Source organism: Phyllostomus discolor, chromosome 4, assembly GCF_004126475.2.
Source record: "Phyllostomus discolor isolate MPI-MPIP mPhyDis1 chromosome 4, mPhyDis1.pri.v3, whole genome shotgun sequence".
Classification (NCBI taxonomy): domain Eukaryota; kingdom Metazoa; phylum Chordata; class Mammalia; order Chiroptera; family Phyllostomidae; genus Phyllostomus; species Phyllostomus discolor.
In genome coordinates this window covers 149,492,431-149,515,703 of record NC_040906.2, presented here as the reverse complement: position 1 = coordinate 149,515,703, position 23,273 = coordinate 149,492,431, and the positions used below count along the sequence as shown (strand labels likewise).

The 23,273-nt window shown below is 34.4% G+C and overlaps 1 protein-coding gene across 3 annotated transcripts in view; it reads right to left on the bottom strand.

The window, feature by feature from the left end:
* The window catches only part of ORC3 (origin recognition complex subunit 3), a 63,553-nt gene that overhangs the window by 37,332 nt on the left and 2,948 nt on the right, over positions 1-23,273 (bottom strand). For 2 of the 3 annotated variants that reach the window (XM_028509406.2, XM_028509407.2), the window contains exons 2-11: positions 22,984-23,038; positions 19,854-19,951; positions 18,859-19,003; positions 16,389-16,493; positions 13,388-13,533; positions 11,845-11,978; positions 9,988-10,147; positions 9,002-9,115; positions 4,782-4,915; positions 4,240-4,303 (exon numbers count right to left, since the gene is read on the bottom strand). In XM_028509406.2, coding sequence (XP_028365207.1) covers positions 4,240-4,303; positions 4,782-4,915; positions 9,002-9,115; positions 9,988-10,147; positions 11,845-11,978; positions 13,388-13,533; positions 16,389-16,493; positions 18,859-19,003; positions 19,854-19,951; positions 22,984-23,038 — 1,155 coding nt within the window. The remainder of the gene's footprint in view (positions 1-4,239; positions 4,304-4,781; positions 4,916-9,001; positions 9,116-9,987; positions 10,148-11,844; positions 11,979-13,387; positions 13,534-16,388; positions 16,494-18,858; positions 19,004-19,853; positions 19,952-22,983; positions 23,039-23,273) is intronic. The other variant, XM_036024446.1, reaches the window with a different exon arrangement.

The following is a 23,273-nucleotide window of genomic DNA, read 5'->3' as shown; positions in this document are numbered from 1 at the left end:
GTTTATTATTATTATTATTATTATTATTATTATCAGATAATAATGACAATTATGCGATGAAAATGAGACCACAATCTTCTTAAAACACAATTTCAGGCATAAGCAATAACAAAAATTGTATTGTTGTAATTATAGTGAATTTGCAATTTCAGGCTCTTTTGGCTGCTTAATTTTTCATGAAATATAGTTTCCTAAATTAGAGGTTTAAGTTAAAAAAAACCAGAAACCTTAATTACTAAAGCAACACTATATGGCAAAAGCATGGCAAAAACATATCTAGCCACTGTTCCTGCTGTTTCACTTACAACCTATAGTTGTCTAACATAATAATTTATTTATCTTCAATTAAACCTATGCATTAAAATAAAATTTAATGAGGAATCTAAACTATTTAAACAGAAAAAAAATTACTATCAACCTGTTTAATCAACAAGTACATAAAATCATAGCATTCTAGAGCCAAAAGAAACTCTAAAGATTATTTGGTTAAACTTCTTTTAGGGTTTTGAAAGCTACTGAGTCATCAAAAATTTCAAATTAATGGGAGCTGTGTAAACTTTTTCTGCTTAAACTTAGTAGACTTGATTGTTAATTGTCAATTAACAATTAACAATTGCCACTATATGTACCCAGTTGCACTGTACAGTTGTTCAAGACACCAACTAGTTGGAAATGAGAAAATGCACAAAATTTTTTGTCTTCATCAGCAGTAAATGGCCTTCTCACATCCACCCTGAATTTCAACTTCATAGTGAATTTACTACAAACGTACATGCTTTAGTCAGCATATGATTTTTTTAAAGATCTTATGTATTTTTAGAGAGAGGAAGAAAGAGAGCAAGAGAAACATCCATGCATTGTCTCTCGTATGTACCTGGACTGGGGACTGAACCCACAACCCAGGCATGTTCCCTGACTGGGAATTGAACCAGTGACCTTTCACTTTGTGGTACTATGCCCAACCAACTGAGCCACACTTGTCAGGGCAGTCATCTGAATTTTTAAATTTAAAAGTATACTCTAAAAGCCCAGTCCTTAAGTTATGAAACACAAAGTTGGCATACAGTTTTAAGCCAGTACTTGATAAACTAAAGGTCCATAATTTTAAGGGAGTTGAAGGTTTTTTTAAACATCTTGAGTCCAGAGGATAATTAAGATCAATCATTTATTTAAACTGGGGTTTCACAGATTAGTTGTACACTTAAGAAAATAATGTAAGGGAAAGATAAACAACATTCCCTTCTGGGGAGTCAATCTAGTTCAGTGGTTCTCCAAAAATGGTCCCTAGACCAATAGTATCAGCATTACCTGGAACCCTGCTAGAAATGAAGAGCTATAGACCCAGAAACTCTGGGGATGGAGCCCAGATATCTGTTTTAACAAGCCCTCCAAGTGATTTTGATTTGTGAACCACTGGTTCAGCTCATCAGAGTAGAGAGGAAAGTAGATTTAAATAGGGCAGAAACAGTCCAGACATAAAGAGTATATATTTCCCTGGAATAAACTTTGAGCTCTATGTCAGAAATCTGAGTGTAGAAACTAGGTAAAAATAATAAAACTCTAATAGTAGGCATGTCTATTTAACTATATAATTTACATCACTATATAACAGAATATTTTTATATATTATATGTACAGTCATCCCTTGCTATATCAAGGTTCACTTATTGCAGCTTCAATGTATCTCAGGTTTTACAGTGAAGCCGCAATAAGTGAACCGCGATATAGTGAGGGATGACTGTATACGTCAATGGTGAGTACCCATATAGAATTTTGTATGTTGTTAAAATTACATAGGTTTAAGAGTGTAGAAAGTGTTTAAGAGCATATTAAGAGTGTGGAAAAGTTAATAAGAGAGTAGGAAAGGTTTATAGGAGTGTGGGAAGGGTTTATAAAGCCTTAAAATATATATAAATAATAAAATAAATATAACGCCACTACTTCGAGGATTTTCACCTATTGCAGGAGTCTCTGGAACATAACTCCCGTGATAGGTGAGGGATCACTGCAGTATATAAAACAGATTATGTAATATATAAAACTGTATTCAAATTGCTATCTTAACTTATAGTGAAAAATAGTAGCAATATGGTTTACATTTATAAAAGTTTTAGTTATATTTGTTTTTAACTCACTCTCACTTGCCAAGCACACTTAATCACTAAACCTATGAGGAAATTGTACCAGGAATTATTATCCAATTTTATAGATAAGGAAATAGAGGCTTAAATAGGGTAAGTATACATGGCTCTTGAGTAGCTGCAGTACAAATGCAAATTTTTGAGTTCAAGATAAGGATTTTTCCCTACATCATGCAGCACCATATTATAATGTACTTTTTTTCAATTTTTAAAATTGTGATAAAATACACATAAAACTGTCATGTATTTTAAAACAAAATCATAAAAAATGAAGCATTATAATAAGAATAAAATATTCAAAGTTACTTTCATTCTACACTAGGATAATCAACAGACATTCATTTTTTTTTTCCCAGACATCTTCTGTCCTTTGAATTCATCAGGTGGCCTGCAGATAACTTTTTCAGGGTAAGGTACTAATCTTTGTGACTCCACTATGTAAGTCTCAAGAAAATAGGCCTTGAATTGACAACACATAAAGCCTTAAAATGAATACAACAAAGATAACCAACAGGCTGATAAATGCAACAAGAACAGCAGAAATAAATGCTTAGAAAATACACAAAGTTACTGAGAAGCAGAGATTAGTGTTGGGCTAGACATTCTCTCCCTTTATCACCTCAATAGTTAAAGGTACTCTAAAAAAATCTATTCCTGCCTTCTGAAAATATACTCTTGACAGAAAATCCTAGCAGGAAATGCACTTGGCAACTAGCTCACTCAGCAGAGAGCTATTCTATCTGATCCTAAAAGACTTCAGTGAATACGCACACATCCTTTTCCCGTTCTTAAATGTCCTCTCTACCAAAATAACCTGCATTAGGGTTTGAGGACTTTCTACACTGCTCTGAAAAAGTTATAGAGATTATTAAAACGCAATCTAGAGCTAATTTTATATTAAGGCACAGGGTGGATTCTGCATTAGAAATAATGTTTAATAAAAGCTATTCTCCACTGAATGTTGTATGTCAACTGTATCTCAAAATAAACCCATTCTCAATATTTTTTGAGGATTTACAAAAGGTAGGCAAATCAGTATTTAGAACTATACAGAATGCATGCCCTCTGAGAACTAACATTCTTTTATTCAAAATTTAAAAATACGTAATACACATAGCACCAGGGCTTAACTTTGATGCCATCTTAATTTTATCATAATTCTCTAACAACTTTTCCCTAAAAAGAGCATGAAGAGCATAAAAAAAGTGTGACATTACAAATTTCTAATTGTTCATCAGTAAGAGAACAATTTTACTTTTATTAAATAAAATAAGGGTGCATTCATTCAATAAAATATTATGCCAATTTTTATTACTGCTATGTAATGATTTCCTAGATCAGGTGCAAAACAAAACATGGTGCAAAATAGTGTATGTAATATACTTATTTCTGTAAGACTGGGGAAGAAACCCCCATAATATATACAATTACTTATATATGTGAAGAATATCTCCAGAGTGATAGATAAGAAACCAGTAACATTGGCTGTAACCAGGGAGGGAAAGAGGGCAGATATTACCTTAGCCTCTTGAATTATGTACCATGTTCAAGGATAATTTTTTTCAAGAAAACAAAACAAAACAAAAAAAACACCTTCTTTTGATTATCCCTAATTTGTCTGGCTAATTCATAAAATTTTAAGCTCATTACTTCTTTCATGGCATTATATTGTCAATATATAACATTTTATCAGATCAATACCACCTTAGTAGTGGGTCCCAAAGCTACATAGCTTCTATGTGCTTTTATTTATGACAACCTTTAAAAGTACAGTAAAATGAAATTGCCTACAGATTCCAAAACTGTCATGTGGAAAGAAAGCTAAGATCTAAAAGTGTCTTCAAAATATGCCATAAGAGAAATACAATATTCTAGTTAACATTTTCCTCAATAAAAAGTCTTATCTCTTAGATAAGGTTTTGTGTTATTTTTAATAGTCACCTCCCTATATGATTACCAAGACCTACTACTTCATTCTACAAAAGGTGTTAGGATATACAGATATGTTTTATAAAATTAACTCAATAAATACTAATAGAATCTTTTTAATGAAGAAAACAAAGAGAATAAAACAGAATAAATAGATCCACATTCCTACCTTCAAAAATCTCTCATTGGTCAACAGTGCAACTTGCTTTTCTGTAGCCTGCTTTTCCACATACCTAAAATATTCACCATACCATACACAAAAAGAGATAATTAAATATTCTAAGTATTTGACCAGCATATGGGGAAAAAGAAATACCTAAACTGGGGGTCACATGCTTTCATTTCTTTTCAACAAATTCAAGATGACAGTCACGGTATATGGTAATCTTTAATTCCGTGAGTTACCCACAGTTCACAGTCTGGAGGGTCTACGTAAACAAAGAACAGAAACTCCAGAAATAGAAAATGTTATTTATAAAAAGCAACTCTGGAAAGCTATAAATTATGTCCTCTTATAAAAATATTTTTCTTGGTGCCAAATTTTCAAATTCAACACAGAAATCTCACAATTAAAAACAGAAAGGTTTTAATATAATCTAAAAAATTAAAATTATTTTTCCTTTCTTCTCTTCAAAAATAGCTGGATCTGAGATCATTTGTTTTGCCCCAAACTCTATTATAAGATATGCTAAATATGTATTTCTTTCTTACCTCCTAAATGATGGAAGACGTCGGATATTTTCACATTGATTATCAGATAAAAAATTTATTCTTCCCTTGGCTTCTGGGAGATTACAGCATAGAACACTGAGGGGCTGGGAATAGAAATGTTCTAATAAAGAAAGCTGAAAAAAATGTAAAGATTAAATATATTCATTATATTTTGGCAGTAAATCTTCTGCTCAATTTTGCAGTTTAAAAAAACAGAAGTATTTATGAACTAATATACCTAATGTCACCAATAACTGCAAAAGATACATAAATGGCTATATACATAAGGCCCATTTTGTGGACAAGGTCAGAATATTATAATCTCTGAAGTATAAACTAAAAGAAACTAATATAAAAGGATAAATTAGCTAGTTTCAGAAGAATCTCACTTACTTTAACAGAACAATAAATGTGGTGGTGATGGGACTGAGGTATGACCCAAGGTTCTAACTGATGCCCAAAAACTCGTAAGAAAATACCAATCTAAAGTCAGTGTAAAAACTGGTCTGCTAAAATAAATAAAAATGTTACAATGGTAGAAGCTTTGCCTACTGATAGAAAGAATAGTGCAACATGAGGATGGCTAAAGAAAATGTATTTTTTTAAACTCAGTTTTACTACATGGAGGAACACATAGTATAGTATCTGATAGATATGAGTATTCTAGTAACTAGAATACTGTGGTCTCCATAGTACAAGGGAAAATGATTTTCCAGATTCTATTATAACTGGTAAGATAGATCTCCTAACTGTCCAAATGTTAAAAACTTTGACTAAGCAACCTTCTCATGACCAGTTTGGTTTTTCCAGATACCTTGATACTGGAGAGACGGTTCCCTACATAATAGATAAAACACATTCTGATCACTGAAAAATATCATTCCCCATCACAAACTAATAAATTAACATGGTAATTTATAGATCATCCTTAAGGTATTTGAGTTTGATCCTTCCTGGGTAAACTGGTAATTTCTGAGCCTACAGAGCTGAGGATCAGAAACCCAAGGCTAGAAGAAATCCTCCAAAATAGTCCATGATGGAGAAAGTATAAGGAGGCTGTAAGGCAACAGGCCAGCCTAACTTAGAAACAACTACAATTTAGTTCATGCCAAGTGCTAAATTATCTTTGCATATATTAACATAATCTTATTTCTTACTTATATTTTCCAATTATATTAGTGTGATAATATTTATTCTAAGGTTAACACCACTTTTTAAACATGAGAAAAATAAAAATCAACATGATAAGGAACTTCCTGGCAAGGAAGAATAGAAGTAAGTCACATGAGCTATAGTAGAGCTATAAATGCAGTTACAGACCCAGTATCACTTAACTATTTTGTTCAAGTGCATTCTCAGTATCTGGGTCAATTAATAAGTTGGTTAACATATCCACCTAAAGTGGGAAGGACTTAAGCATATGTGGAATGATCACATGCCCTATTGTACCTGCTACAGAAATCAGGACTTCACATTTACAGTGATTTGGAAAATTGGACAAACAGGGTCTAAATGTTCTGCCACTTATTACCTATGTGCACTTCGCCAAGCTACTTAACGTAAGCCTGCTTTTTCATGTGCAAAACTAAGGGTAATAATATATAGTTATGAAACAAAGGAATTAGTAAGTGCCTAGCACAAACGGGGTGCTTAGTAAATTATCAGAAACCTATCAAGTCATCCAATCTTAATTGCCTTATTCTACAGATGAGAAAAAATGGGACCCAGAGGGATTAAGTACTTGTACTTGGTTAATGTCCTTTTCCTCCCTCACTTTTTCAAAGGTATTTGGGACTAGTTAATGTCTCCTAAAACTCTTTCTTCCCTTGACTTCCATGACATTCTGCTTTCTATTGGCCTCTTTTTGTTTTTAGTCTCCTTTTCTATTGCTCACTCTTATATGTCAGTTTGCCTGAGGGTTCTACCCTTACTGCGTTTCTCACTCTTCTGCGTGATGCCTCATCCTCACTACATGACTTCAACTACTATCTTTTAAAGATAAATCCTAAATATTTCCAGTCCAGATCTTTCTCCTCAGTGCCAAATCTTTATATCCAACATACGCTAAATTAACCTATTCAAAAAGAAACTCACGCCCTGGCTGGCGTAGCTCAGTGGATTGAGCGCGGGCGGCGAACCAAAGTGTCGCAGGTTCGATTCCCAGTCAGGGTACATGCCTGGGTTGCAGGCCATGATCCCCAGCAACCACACACTGATGTTTCTCTCTCTCTCTCTCTCTCCCCTTCCCCACCCTTTCTAAAAAAAGATTAAAAAAAAAAAGAAACTCACCCTTTTCTAACAAACTGGCTTTGACATGTTAACATGTACACTTAATAAATGGTGCCAACCTCCAATCCATCTGCCAAACTGGAATCTGTGTATCTGTCACTTATGCTCCTCTCTTACACATCCTATCATCCACTTAGTCACCAAGTTCTGTTGTTTCTAACTCGTCCTCAAACTTGGTTCCTCCTCTCTAGTTCCACTATCACTACCTTAGTTTAGGCCTTGCCATATCTTGTCTAGACCACTGCAACCGCCCTCTGATAGCTCTGTCTCCCCCTATTATTGCTTTGCTTGGAATGCTCTTCCAATTCTAACCTGGCCAGCTCTTCTGCCTTAGGATACACTCCTGTTCTCCTATAGAATCTCCAGGGATGTTTCTTTCATAGTACTGACTCAAAACTATAAATGCATGTTTATTCTTCCGCCTCCTTATGAAGCCATGAGCAATCTGAAGGCAGACATTTCTTTGTCCTCTGTACGCCCAGGGCTCAACATAGTGTTTGGTTTTTAGCAGGCTCTTGCTAAATACTTATGAGTAAGTAAAAAATGAGTAAGAAGTAAATTAGAAGTTGTTGTAGCGCAGTATCATTTAATCTCACATACTGCTAAGGTAAATATTTTCTTGCTTGAAAATACTTAAAAAAAAAAACAACCTAAGTTGAGCCCTGGCCAGGTTACTCAGTTGGTCAGAGTATCTTCCCGTATACCAATCAATGTTTCTTTCTCACAATGATGTTTCTCTTTCTAAAATCAATAAATATACCCTTGGGTGAGGATTTTCAAAGAAAATCTAAATTGTAAAAAAAAAAGACATATTAGCCGTAACAGACAACTATAGAGTTTTATGTAGAAGAAGGGTACCTATGGAAAGTAATTTATAATCATGTAGGAACTACATAAATATAAGGTAGTATATTGCACTTTTGTATTGAAGGTTACTAATATACAGGTTGTAATCAATTTGACAACTGACATGTGTTCACAATGACTACACTTTGCTCAAGTATTTTAGATAGTTGCCAAGAAAGGGAAATAATAGGTTTTAAACAACAGAATAATGGGGTCCATTGTTAGTTTATAACAGAGATTATGAAGTTAGGTTCATGAATTTCTTCTGTCCATTCATGAAACCTTAGTGAAAATACATTCTCAATATATAAAAGTATAAATGAACACACACATATGTACAGGGGACAGCTAGCTACAACTCACAGCCTATTTTTACATGACCCAGGAATGTTTTTTTACATCTTTAAAGGGTTATTAAAAAAAATGAAAAAATAAAGAAGATGCAACAGAAACCATATGTAGCATATAAAGGCAAAACTATTTAGCATCCAGTCCTTTACAAAAAAAGTTTGTTGACCCTTTACATATAATATTGCCTAGGTAAAAAGTCCATAAGCTTTCATCAGATTCTTTTTTTTAATTTTTAATTTTTATCATTTTTAAATATTAAAGATTTTATTTATTTATTTTTAGAGAGGGAAGAGAGGGAGAAAGAGAGAGAGAGAGAGAAACATCAATGTGCAGTTGCTGGGGGCTGTGGCCTGTAATCCAGGTATGTACCCTGACTGGGAGTCAAACCTGTGACACTTTGGTTCGCAGCCCGCGCTCAATCCACTGAGCTACGCCAGCCAGGGCTCATCAGATTCTTTAAATAGGTCCTTTTCCCTCCCACCTCCCCTAACATGGTAAGAATCACTGGAATAGAGGGAGGCCTTTTTTCATTTTAATATCCAATTAGTGTATTCTTTATATTTTTGCTGCAAGGTAACAAAGCAATGGTAGAATTCAGAATAATATAACTTGAATTTACTTATTCTACAGTTTGCCATTTAAAATGCCTTAAATATCATAGTAGTCAGTTTGAATAACATGCAAATTATTTAGAACCAGGTTGTGAATTTTCAAACCCATTAGTGTCTTCTTACCTGAAGTCCTTTTATAAAGTTCTGAATTGAGAAATCATAATACAAAAAGATGCTGATCAAAATCTGTAACACTTTTTCACTCAGCTTAAAGGGAAACTGAGTTGTAAGAAGTAGCTGAAAAGAGATAAACAGGGGGCAGGACACACTCCTTGTTAGTTGTTATGCTTCATAAATATGAAGTATAAATAATGAGGCAAAGAATGAGACTATGACATTAACTATGAAAGCTATAACAATAGTAAGGTTTTTCAGATCAAACATCAACTAAAATTTTAAATTAATTTATACAACAGTAAAAATAACAAAGAAACTATTCATATTCATATTATATGTTCAGAATCAAAGATATTCATCATCCTCTACCTAATTCCTCATTTTAAAAAGTACTGCCTGTCAAACATATAACTTCTTCCATCCTCCCATCAGAAGCCACTGAAGAAGCTGCAGGCTTTGGCAATTCTTGTTATCTGATTTCTTTCATCCCTACTGATACACAATAATGAACAGTACACCTTATGTACTGTTATGTGAAAACCCCAAATTAACAAATGTCTATTTAAAAAATGTAAAGTAGCTGAATTTGTATTATTCAATGCCGGTTTCATTCCCCGTCAGGGTACATGCCTAGGTGTGGGATCCGTCCCTGGTTGGGGTGTGTACAACAGGCAACTAATGTTTTTCTTCCTTGCTCTTTTCCTCCCTTCCCCTCTCTACAACAAAAAAAAATTGCGTTCAGTAATAACTGATTGATAGCTACAGATTGTTATCATTTTATAAACTTTATATTTTAATTTTCATAAATATTGATGGCAATACTATACCACTATAAACCATTAAATAGAAGTATTAAAAAATGTAAAGGAATATCTAGTTCAACATCATACTTTGAAGAGATGTAGAAATTTATCATTAACATTTATATTTATAATCTATTTTTGGCAGTTTTCTTTTCATCCTATTTCACTGGTAAATTTTTTTCTTTTTACCTTATCAAATACTGTAGTCAGGTGCTCCTTGCAAGACAAAGATTGGAATATTTCTATACACAACAGAGATGATACTGCATGAGGAAGCAACCGATGGATGATAATAGGAGATGTGGCAATTCCAAAAATGAGTATTAGTGGAAATTCATGTAGATGTTGACTAGTTTAAAAAAAAATACAAGAGTGGGATTTCTTCAACAAATAATTTCAATGTATCATTTTGCAATAAGACCTTTATTTTTATGTCTGCTTTATAAGACATTGGTAAGGAGTATCATTCTAGGCACTAAATTTGCTAAGTCACTGATTTTCCTCTGTTAAAGTAACATAGAAATAGTTGGTGCATAGGATGACAATCAACTAACTGAGCCACGTGGGCAGGGCTGAACATAACTGGTTCTTAGCATTTCTAGTAGGGACACAAACGACTTCCACAGAGTAAAACAATACTCCCTTAGAGAGCTACTGCAGGTCAGTCCTGTGTATCCTGACTGCTGATTTTGCTAGCTCCCTCCTATTAGCTATTGATTTTCACATCATAGTTGTATATAGTTCTACCTTCATAGGAGTAAAGGACTCCGTTATGGTTTTAAGTTTTTTCCTTACTTTTGATGGTAAAAGTAGTCACAAGACTGACCTCCATAAAAGTAAAGCTTTTCTGTCACTATTCTGTACTGTGTACATTTTTCTAGCATGTTAAGCAGTTCAGTATTAGCACTAACAAAAGTCTTAGGATCTAGAAATCTTAGTTTAAAAATCGGGGGAAAGATACTATCAAAATAGGAATAATAAGTATATTCGTGAATTATAACAATTTAGATTTAAAGCAAATGTAGCCATAACTATTTCTTAAAAGATTTTATTTATTTTTACTTTTTAGAGAGAGGGGAAGAAACATTGATGTGTTGCCTCTTGCATGCCCCCAACCAAGGACCTAGCCCACAACCCAGTCATGTGCCCTGACCAGGAATCAAAGTGGCAACGTTTTGGTTCGAAGGACAATGCTCAATCCACGGAGCCACACCAGCCAGGGTATACCATGGTACACTTTAAAGATGTAATTTATTTTGTTTTCTTCAGTATGTTAACTTGCTTAACAGTTATGGCTACAAGCCCTGGCAGACGTGGCTCAGTGGATTGAGTGCAGGCCTGCAAACTCAAAGGTCGTCGGTTCAATTCCCAGTCTGGGTACATGCCAGGGTTGGAGGCCAGGTCCTTGGCTGGGGGTGTGCAGGAGGCAACCCATCGATGTTTCTCTCCCTTTCTTTCTCCCTCCTTTCCCCTCTGATGGATAATGTACCATGGGTAATGCTTGTTACTGGATTTAAAATAAGAGTTAGTTACTTCAATCCTGAGTCTCACAGGATCTCCTTAAAGGTCCAATGAGATCATGGAAGTAGATCCTCATCATATAAAATAATGTTTTTTAGGAAATATTCTTGCTCAGTAGAGCTAACTCAAAACTTCTAAGGGTGGACAGGTAACAGAAAGTAAGATCTGACAAAAATATCTGAGTCTGCAGTAGTTTATATATTTAATGGGCAAGTAAGAGACAGACGATCTTGGTGAAAGAAACTACATTCTATACTGCCTTACCATGCTAATTTAAAATTGGCTAATTTTTGTCTTTTGATTTTCATTCTTTGGTCAAAAAGCAAATGAAAATCTGATAGGAGGTCTTTGAACATTCAATTATAAGGAATTTGAAATCATCCTGGTTTCCACCCATTTAGTATTAAAATAAGGATAAAACTGCAATTTGTTTTCTTTGAAAAAAGGTTGTTTTTTTAAGTTAAACATTGTATGTTTTCTTAATAAAAGAAATTTTGCACAAAAGACAGGTGATACATCATCTACCTGCTGACAATTATGAAGTCCTGTAGTACTTTTGTGGTGAAGCTTTCCATATCCTTTAAGATAAGCACAACAGGAGGAGACTGCCACTGGCTAGAAGAAGTCCTCTTTTTCCCTGGCCTTCCTGGGTCCATCTTCTTTTAAACCATGGTGGAAAGGAGGAGTTAAAAGTAAGCCTTACCAACCAAATGCTATACATGTAGATCTAGATCCCTTTATATTTCACAGTAGCTGGTTTTTTATTTCTCCCACGTAACAAAGAGAAACTCATTCTAAGAGTTATTAGCACAATCTTTCTGTCTAACATGGGAATAATAACCAAGAAAAAAAGGTTCAGCAAAATCTGTAACTCATATAAAATATTTGTATTTTCTCCCATTTGGAAAAAAAATGACAAAAAAGCATGAGAGAACATTCTCTATAAAACTGAATGTTCTGTTGGTGAAATATCATAATTTGCTTTAAAGTAAGAATTAGTATTTTTAATTAAAAAGCACAATGAATAAAACTGCTCTGCCACTGTGAAATTTCAAGTTGAAAAGCATCTTAAATATCATCTAGTCAAATCCCAATTTTTAAATTGCATGTAGCATTTGATTTCTACAAGATCTAAAATTCTGGATCAAATTAAGATACTATAAATAAGCATTAGACCCAGCTTAATACCTACATATTGTAAAAGGTAACCTCACTTATGATGACTTCAGCAAATATATTCATCAAAAAACATCACTACAGCCCTAGCTGGTGTAGCTCAGTGGCTTGAGTGCCAGCCTGGGAACCAAAGGGTCACTGGTTCGATTCCTAGTCACAGCACATGCCTGGGTTGCAGGCCAGGTCCCCAGTAAAGGATGCATGAGATGCAACCACACACTGATGCTGTCTTCCTCTCCTTCTCCCTCCCTCCCCTTTTCTCTAAAAAAAAATAAATACATTAAATAAAATAAAAATATCTCTACAGTATTTCGTCCCATACTATCTGGCTACACAGCATCATAAACTAAGGCCGTGGTTTTATGGTGCAGCAACCCATAAATCACTCAGTTAATCATTTTCACCAGAGACTAACATTGAAGAATGGAACTTCTTTTTATTGAATACACTTTATTCAGAGAGCATTTACTCCCTAAAAATTCTAAACATGGAACAAATTAGAGTCTTAAAAAATATATATGGCTATTTCTCATCAGACTAAGTTGACAGTAGATACAGCATGATTCTATTAACCTTATAGCCATTGTTATAGAGACAAAATCTGCAAGAAAACCAATTTCAGATGCTGTTTTTGTCACTAGAAGATATTCTCCCACAAATAAAATGGCCTTGTAGGAACCTAAACTTTTATCAGGAAGTAGGCTGCATACTGATAAAAGAATACTTTTAAATTCTAGTAGCCTTAGGAAAAACAAGAGCTATCATTAAATTAATAGTTGATGCTATATAAGCACATCCTTATTAGAACAAAACAATACTATACTTAATAAAATTCCAAGCCTCTCCAATCATATGCCAATTTCCTGGGAGAAAACTGTCAGTTTACATTTACCTGTGTGACATTCATATACCAACTGGAAAGAAAATCCATTGAACAATGTATCTTTTTCTGGATATCTTTTTCCTGCTCTTTGGATTCCACATCTACATGGCAGTCCATCAACTGTGAGCATAACTTTTGCAAAAAATGTTTCATATCTGCAGAATATAAAAGAAATCTTATCTCCCCTTAAAGTAATCCAGTATAAAACTGAAACTTTTCTCATATTTTACTGATTATGCTATTACAGTTATCCCATTTCCCCCATTTATTCCCTTCTGCCCTGCATATCCCCTCCCACCCACATTCCCCTTTAGTTCATGTTCATGGGTCCCACATATAAGTTCTTTGGTTTCTACATTTCCTATACTATTCTTAACCCACCCCTGTGTATTCTGTACCTACCATTTATGCTATTTATTCTCTGTACCTTTTCCACCACTCTCCCCCTCGCATTCCCCCACTGATAACCCTCTATGTGATCTGTTTCTGTGATTATGTTCCTGTTCTAGTTGTTTGCTTACTTTGTTTTTGTTTTCAGTTTGGTTGTTAATGAGTTTGTTGTCATTTTACTGTTCATATGCTTTATCTTCTTTTTCTTAGATAAGTCCCTTTAACATTTCATATAATAAGGGCTTGGTGATGATGAACTCCTTTAACTTGACCTTATCTGAGAAGCACTCTATCTGCCCTCCCATTCTAAATGAAAGCTTTGCTGGACAGAGCAATCTTGGATGTAGGTCCTTGCCTTTCATGACTTGGAATACTTCGTTCCAGCCACTTCTTGCCTGCAAGGTTTCTTTTGAGAAATCAGCTGACAGCATTATGGGAACTCCTTTGTAGATAACTGTCTCCTTTTGTCTTGCTGCTTTTAAGATTCCCTCCTTATCTTTAATCTTGTATGATGTAATTATGATGTGTCTCAGTGCATTCCTCCTTGGGTCCAACTTCTTTGGGACTCTCTGAGCTTCCTGGACTTCCAGGAAGTCTATTTCCTTTGCCAGATTGGGGGAGTTCTCCTTCATTATTTGTTCAGGTTTTCAACTTCTTGCTCTTCCTCTTCTCCTTCTGGCATCCAATTTGGATGTTGGAACATTTAAAGATGTCCTGGAGGTTCCTAAGCCTCTCATTTTTTGCATTATTGTTTCTTCCTTCTTTTCTGTTTGGTTGTTTCTTTCTTCCTTCTGGTCCAAACCATTGATTTCAGTCCTGGTTTCCTTCCCATCACTGTTGGTTCCCTGTACATTTTCCTTTATTTCACTTAGCGTAGCCTCCATTTTCCCCTCTAATTTGTGACCATATTCAACCAATTCTGTGAGCACCCTGATTACCAGTGTTTTGAACTATGCATCTAATAGGATGGGCTATCTCTTCATCAGTTAATTGTATTGTTTCTGGAACTTTGATCTGTTCTTTCATTTGGGTCATTTTTTTTTTTTTTGTCTCAGCGGCACACCTGTTACATAGTAAGGGATGGAGCCTTAGGTGTTCACCAGGGTAGGGAGGTCAACCCACGTTACTGTATTGTGAATCTGTATGTGCGGGCAGTGTCCAAGTGGGAACAGTGCCACTTGTTCAGCTCTCTGCTAGTTTTCAGTCACTTCCCCCACTACCCACAAGCAAATTCGGCCCTTCTGTTGTTAATTCCTGGGTAGATGGGTTTGTGTACATTCTAGGACCCTGTAGGTCTCTCCAACAAATTGTCCTGTGAGGCTGGGAGTTTCTCCTACTGCCACCTCAACCCCCACAGGGGTTTTCAATGAGAGGTTTGAGGCTTTATTTCCCCATGCTTGAACCCTGGGTTGCTCAGTCTGTCTCACTCCCCAGTTGTTCCTTCCAGTTTATCTGCGCAGGAATGTGGGACCCACCTGTCTGCCAGTTACCGCCTCACAGGTCCACAAGCCATTGCCTTGCCTGCCCCAGTCCTCCAGCTGCCACCTTACTGCAAGTCCTCTCCACGCAGCTGCCCATCTCTGCCCTCCTACTGGTCTAGATGAATATTTCTTCTTTAACTCCTTGGTTGTCAGACTTCCACACAATTCGATTTTCTGTCAGTTCTGGTTTTTTGTTTTTAAATTTGTTGTTGTCTTTCTTCTGGGTATGCAAGGAGACACAGTGTGTCTATCTACACCTCCATCTTGGCCAGAAGTCTACAACTGAAACTTCTTGATCAGTAAATTATATTATTTGAGTAAAATGTGTTTTTCTATACTTAAGATTAACCACCATATCATTTAACATATTGCCTATGAATGTTCATTAGTATCTCCTCTTTAATATCTAAATTTTATTAAATGATAAAATTTAGGACAAACTTTATATGTATTGTCTATAATAAAAGTGTTACCTAAACAAATGTATAAATATAAAAACTATTAATTATATGAGGAGTAATACATATTTAATTTACTTCTGGACATCAAAAGGTTTTTAAAGCCCCTAAAAAAAGATGAAAAGTATTACTTACACAAGTTATTTTTAATTCCAATCAGTTTATGAATATGAAAGTAATATAAAGCACAGAAACACATCAGTGCAATTTAAGCACATTTTACTCTGGTAGTTTCCACATCGTTTACGATTTAATGGCTTCAGATACCCAAGGTAAGCTCTGGCAATGGACTATTTTTACTCATGGTGGCCTTTCAAAGCGGGACACTAAGATGACTTGAGGCTGTAAACATGAGCCTATGTAGTCTATTCTCTGTTGGACTAAATAAGAACTCCCAGTTCCTCAATTATCAGGCCTGTGCCAAACCTTCCAACTTAAAATGCCTGGACCATTAATGGCAGTGAAGCAGATGTGGCAGAGGCAGGGCTGGAATAAAGTGTCAAGAGTCCTACAATAGTCAAGACTGTTCTGGGAGGCACTAAACTTCACCCTGCCAAAATGCAGTGGCAGACTCTTCCCACAAATAAAAAGGGACAAAGAAAGCTTGAGAGAGAGAGATCAAGAGAGGACCCAAGAGATTTGTAACATCTCATCAAGGTTATTAAAGCATTTATACTTCACCTGGGCAGTCTCTAGATTGCAATGAGACTACATATGGAGTGACATTATTCTGAAGAGCTTCTGTTAGACTTCTGAATGTTAAATCATGATCTGTTACATTCACACCTGTGGGATTATACATCCATATTATACCACAATTTTTATTATTAATAATTTAACAACAAAAGCTATTTAACTTAAGTGAATTGCTAAGTTGAAAATATATTACAACATGATTAATAACAGAAACCAAAAAAAACACACTGCATAAATGAAGAGATCTCCAGTGATAACAGCTATCTAAAGGCACACGCTATACTTATTTGTCAGGAAAGGTATTTAGCACAAATTGTCTTTTTTAAAAAAATTACTAGGGATGTGTAGTTTACCCCTGAGAACATCTTAGGAATAATTTCATTCCTCTGTCACATTCACAAAAAACTCTTTAAAATAATTATTCAAAAATAAGGATTATAGATTCTAGCCTTACTGTGATCCTCACTTAACAACCGAGGAAAATCCAATCAGTAATATTATTTATGATCACAGTAGTAAATAACATAATAGGTAAAGTGTACACTGAACTGATTTCTGAGGAAAAGAGCCTAAAAACAAATTATAATTTTAGGTCTTTTAGGTATTTACAAAACCCGGACTCCCATTTCCACAAATCAGAATTTTAGAGCTCTGCATGTTGTCATCAGAGTTGAGTGAAAATGTCCCCACATACTTTGGAAGAAATTCTATTAACTGGTAACCTCCCTAACATCACAATCTGTAATTTCTAGAAAGTGCTTTGGCACTTAGGCGGGTGCCAGCAGCAGACATCTTGAAACTACTTGAGACTTGCACCTATAAAACTTCAACTGCTTATCAGAAAAGGTTCAGAATCATCCAGGCCACCACCAATAATCAACATTTTTTTTTCCAGAAGAGCCAACACATAAAAAATGTTGGCAGGCTATTTTTAAATGGACACACACTAAAATAGACCATATAAGCAAACAAATAGACCATATACATTTGAGAAAACATGCAATTATACTTAAGTATCTTTGAGATTTTTTTTTAAGTATTGAAATGATATCTGAGCATGCATTATGATCTGTGACTGTGATACTACATCTCTGAACAAATTTAGGAATTTACTAAACACTGGCTTATCCTGTCTGACTGAATTTATAAGCTATTTAACACTATGTTCCTTAAGGCAATGGAACTGTCTACTAGAAACAAGATAATCAGAATCTTTAACTGAAAAAATGTTCTCCTCAAGCCACTGTCTTTGCCACTGACTTTGAGCCACCGGCTTTGAAACACAAGATTTCTATTAGCCTCCTTCCTACTGGCAGAAGGCAGAAAAGGAATATAAACAGTGCTCTCACCAACAATCTATCAGTCAGGCCTCTTAACTGTGTTTCTCCCATTCCACCTGCAATTGCTGCAACGTGGCAGTACAGAAAGAAAGCAGGAAACAGTCCGAGCCAGCCATCAGTTTCTCACCCATAATGGAAGGGGTTTTGAAATTAAGTGGCAGGCTGCACTGAAAAGCTGGTCCACAGCATTATAAATCATTCTACAGAGTCTTATTCAGAGTGGTCCAGGATCAGTAGCATGGGCATTAGCTGCAGGCCTGTTAGAAATGCAGAGTTTCAGTTCCTACCCCAGACTTATTAGTGAAAGCTTTCATTTACTAAGATCCCGTAGAGGTTATTTGTAGGTATATTAAAATGGAGAAATACTGTCCTGAATATCAAGTATATAATGAACAGTATTAGGCAGTTTAGACTAAAGAATTTCTTATCTCAGATCCTACTCTTATAACAAACTCTGAATAAATATATTGAAAGTGCACTTAAGAGTACATTAGAAATCCAAATATATTCAACTTTCTTTTCAGAAGGAGTGAAGAAAATTTGCTAATATTCCAAGGAAAAATTTTCCCATTACCTGCAATCCAGATGCCTGGTTAAAACGGAATGTTAATGATGGAAATTTAAGTAACTCAGAAATTTAAGCCTGCAGTCTGAAAGCAATTTATATATAATTCATCCAAACTGCCTTTTAAACAATCACTATTATATAATAGAATATAACAATCCAAGATTAAAAAGCTATGAGTAGGGAAATAAAATTAAGGTCATAGAGTAATTGCAATGAAGAGACGATAAAAAGATATCAAAATAGAATCTATTAATATACTGCTGGCTTCTTTATTACCAAATTCAAATCTCATATATTTTCATAAAATAACTAACCAAGAAAAGAGTAACACAAATATATTTCCCCATCATTTTTCAGACAAAAATTGGGAAGATACTAGCTAATCTAAATCAATTTTTTTAAATTAACGAATGTATAATCAGTATAAAGAACTTTTATTGGTTTTGAAAGTATGCCCAACAAACTGTAATTGGTTTAATTCTATAAATTATTCCCTACTATTATCAATACCAAAACCACCAATTTAAGAAAACAAATATGTACATACCTAGAATAAGAGCAGCAGTTGGAATTTCTCTGAGTTTTATTTGACAGCCCCAGTCTCTTGAATTCTTCTGGAATCCAGAATGAGACTTTTGCAGAAATTTTATTAGACTGTCAAATAGGTTTTTATTTAATTCCTCTTGCAGTTGCTACACAGAACACACAAAACTTTATGGATTATTATTAGTAATAATCTGCTGTGTCTTTCTAAGTTTGGGAAAGAAAACTGTCATGAATTCAATTCCAAAGATTACATGTAAAATTACAATCATGATGAAATAAAAAATGTTTTTCTCTTAGATCTCCAGTGATTAGTGCTTTGGATTCCCTCATTAAAGAACCTTATTTATTCATTCAACAAACACTGACTTACAAATGAAAACCTTACAAATGAAAGATAGCCTCTATGCTATTCACCAATTTTTGTAAGTTTTTTAAAATGCACAATGATATAACAGCTGTCACAATACAATCTAACAAAATTGTTTTGAAGGAAGTTAAAAACAACTAACTACTACTAGAGCTGTTGTACATGTAATGGACTTTTTGGCCAACCCAGTACAACACTGTGTTGGTCAAACAAAACAATTCCACTTAAGATGTTGGCCCTAGAACAATGAATCTGCTAACAGTAGAGAAATTTTTCAGAACTGGAATATACATAGCATAGTAACAGCGTGAAGTAGTTTAGAAATAGCCTCATTTCTTACTTGTGTAACTGAATGGATAATTTGAAGAATGCCAGTATTTCAAAGCTGTGAGGATATGTAAAGGCCCCTTGCCTTAGGAACTATCATTATAAACATATATTCCAGTACCCGAAACTATGATTAATACTTGGAATGTGAGTGTGTTTTTTTTTTTAAGGACATACAGATTGTACTTAAACAATATTCCAACATGTCATCAATTCTCTTGTAAACTGGTGGAAAAGACAGGGAGCAACAAATATGAGATTTACGGTACTAGAGAAATGTTGTTATTAAAAAAAGTATTCACCTCAGTTTCAGATTTCATCTGCTGCCATATCAACTGATAAGTTTCAAATCGAAGCTTACTGTCCTCAGACTCATTTTTTCCTTTATTAAAATACTCCTCTGAAAACAGAAAGGATTAAGTCAATGTCTTTCTTATTAATAAAAGTTAGAAAATCTTTGTACAAAGTCACACAGTAAGTAATGGGGTTGAAATTTTTTTATATGCCTCAAATATATATATATATATATTTGGGGACAGGTAACATTCAATATCCTTGATATTTAATTTTATTTATATATCTTATATTTTACTATAATTGTCTATAAGATTAAATAGCTTTTTAATTTTTAGAATGTATTTCTATTATTTACTTCTCACTTTGTTTTTATTTAATGGTTTCGATTTGAGGTTTAATATTAATATATTTTCATTATTTCTTCTTCTAAGGCCTTGTATACTTTGCTTCATATATTGGCTTTGAGCTCTCCTTTATTAAATGATTCTTACTACTACTATTGTTGTTCATTTGTTCAGCTGACATAGTTTTAGCCCAGACTTTTATTTATTCTGTCTGTATTACTTTACACACTTTTGGAATGTCTTCCTCCAAATGGTTAGCCATTTACCCAAATACCAATTACTGCAGTGGTTTTCAAACTTTTGAAAGCACAACCCACATTAAGGAATACATCTTACATCATAATCCAACACACATACATATAACAAAGTCCCACAAAACAATACTTACCCTTATCATGTGATACGAAATGTTTTCTTTTCTATTGTTTTTTAAAACTTTCATGACCCACTAAACTGATTTTCTGATTCTGATTTATATATAACTTGGGTTATATATAAAACCTTCGGTTTAAAAACATTCTTTTTCTACTGATTTGGGATGCCCTTATCATCTAAATACTCATACACACACTTGGAACTATTTTTGAACTTTTTTTTTCATTCTACTGAATCCAACCAGAACAATCCTGAACTGTTTTAATTACTGTAACTTCACAGTTCATTCTAATACTGAATAGGTCCAGGTCTTCCTCCCATCACCACAAACACCATCATTCTTTTTCAAAAATTTTTAAACCATTCCTTCCAAATAATTTTGTCATTTCTGGAAAATAATTACACTGGTATTTTGACTGGATAAAAGACAATCTGTACTTTTTGGGGAGAAATATTTTTTTGAGAAATTATATTTTTAATATGGTAAAAATTCACATCCAAAAACACTCCAAGACTCTTCCTTTAATCAACGTTACATTCCTTATAGTTTTCTACTTTGCTTTATATTTCCTGTTTACTTCTAGGTATTTTGTTGTAATAGCAAGAATGTTCATGATATTACATAGTTGTAAAAGTATACATTTTGACCTGGCTGGCGTAGCTCAGTGGATTAAGCGCGGGCTGGGAACCAAAGTATCCCAGGTTCAATTCCCAGCCAGGGTACATTCCTGGGTTGCAGGCCATAACCCCCAGCAACCGCACACTGATGTGTCTGTCTGTCTGTCTGTCTGTCTCTCTCTCTCTCTCCCCCTCTCTCTCTATCTCCCTCCCTTCCCTCCCTAAAAATAAATAAATAAAATCTTAAAAAAACAAAACAAAACTGGAGATCCTTTAAAAAAAAAAGTATACATTTTGTTCCTGACTTCACTAAAACGCTGTCAGTATTCCAACATCAAATTTAATGTTAACTAAGAGTTTGGAATAGAAATTCTCTTTCATGTTAAGGAACTTCGCTTCTAATCGTAGTTGAATTGGTTTGGGACAAACAATGATTTTTTAATTTTATCAAAAGGCTTAGAATATACTGAAGTCATCATATGATAAATGACAGATAAGTTCATAACATGAAACAAACTAAAAAAGCAAGGAGATATACTACTAATAAGAGACAAGAATAACAAGGTTGCCTTAAACAAAACAAAAATAGTCATCTTTGAAAATGAGTAAAAACATAAAATGTTAAAGTGGCAAATCAAGACATAAATACTTTTGTGAATGATGCTGCATCAAAATACTTAACAAAGTGTCAGAAATTGGAAAACAAGAGCAATAGGACCCTTCAACCTGTTACCACAACTTCTCTCGGTCATTTACCAAGTAAGCAGGTAAAAAATAAGCAAGCACTGAGAGGAGGTAAACAATGACTATCAGCTCTCACTGCTGACAGTTTAGCTCCTGCTCCTTACAATTCATATCTCTCTCTCTATATATATTTATCTCTCTCTCTCTCTCTCTCTCTCCACAGAATACTGAGGAGAAGGAGAGGTATCAGTCTTTTTTTAGGAGGCACATGTCAAAATGCCTTCAAGTCAGGGGACAGTTGGGGGGCACAATGCAGAGCATCTTTCTTCTTATTCAGACAATTTTGTTTTGAGAACTGAAGACACTGAAGGCAAGTGCTAATATCTGAATATGTTTTCCTCATTTCGGCTCCATCTGTTTTAAAGTTAGGGTCAATTCCTCTAAGATTTTCATATTATAACAGTACCTGTTGGTCTTAGATCTGCATAATGGAATAAACCTAATGTACTTCAAAGTTCATATTATACAGTTATAAACACTAGGTTTACTAATATAACTAAAAACTTTAAACAAATCTTAATAAATTATAGCTGCAATTTAATACAAAAGGTTCTAAGTGAAAATTCATCTCATAGTTTGAGAGGCAGTACTAAGTAATGGTTAGAACATGGATTTGAGAATCAGACAGCTTGGTTTCAAATCCTGGCTCTGCCACTAACAACATCACTGAGAAAGTTCTTTATCCTCATTTGATATGTTCTAACAAAAGCGTGCACTCACATGACCCCCCCCTCAAATCTACAAAACATTTCCCTCACTCCATAAAAGTCCCTCCCGCCCTTTTGCAGTCAACTCCTATACTTTACCCTAGGAAACCACTAAGATTTTTAAGACAATCTCTTTTAAAGAATGGTGACATACACTTTGAAAGACATTTCCTTTTCAATTTGCCGTTTGAAGGTATGTTTGTATTTCCTTTTAGATTAAAACCCTAGGGTTGTACCCTTATTGCTTTGTCCTATGCCTTGTAAGGTAACTGCTATGTCAACAGAAGAGAATTACTAAATTCAGTTAGGGAAGGAAAACTAACAAATCTGTTATTAAGACATCTTACCTATAGGCACAGAGGTCTTTCTTTTCTTTAAGTTTGGCTTAAACACAAAGCAGCCCTGTAAAAAGGGGGAAAAAATCATAAAGTCAACGTAGCCAAGGAGCAGTAAATCTACTAACCAAGTATTTTATGGATAAGCAAATTTTTTAAATGTATTTCTTTAAAGTGCTAAGAAATAATCCATTTTTTATCCAAGTTATAGAAGGAAAATTCTTAAGCAATACAAGAACTATGCATTTCTTTCTCCTCCTTCCCATGGGATGTTTACATTTGATTTTGCTCTTAGGGACCTT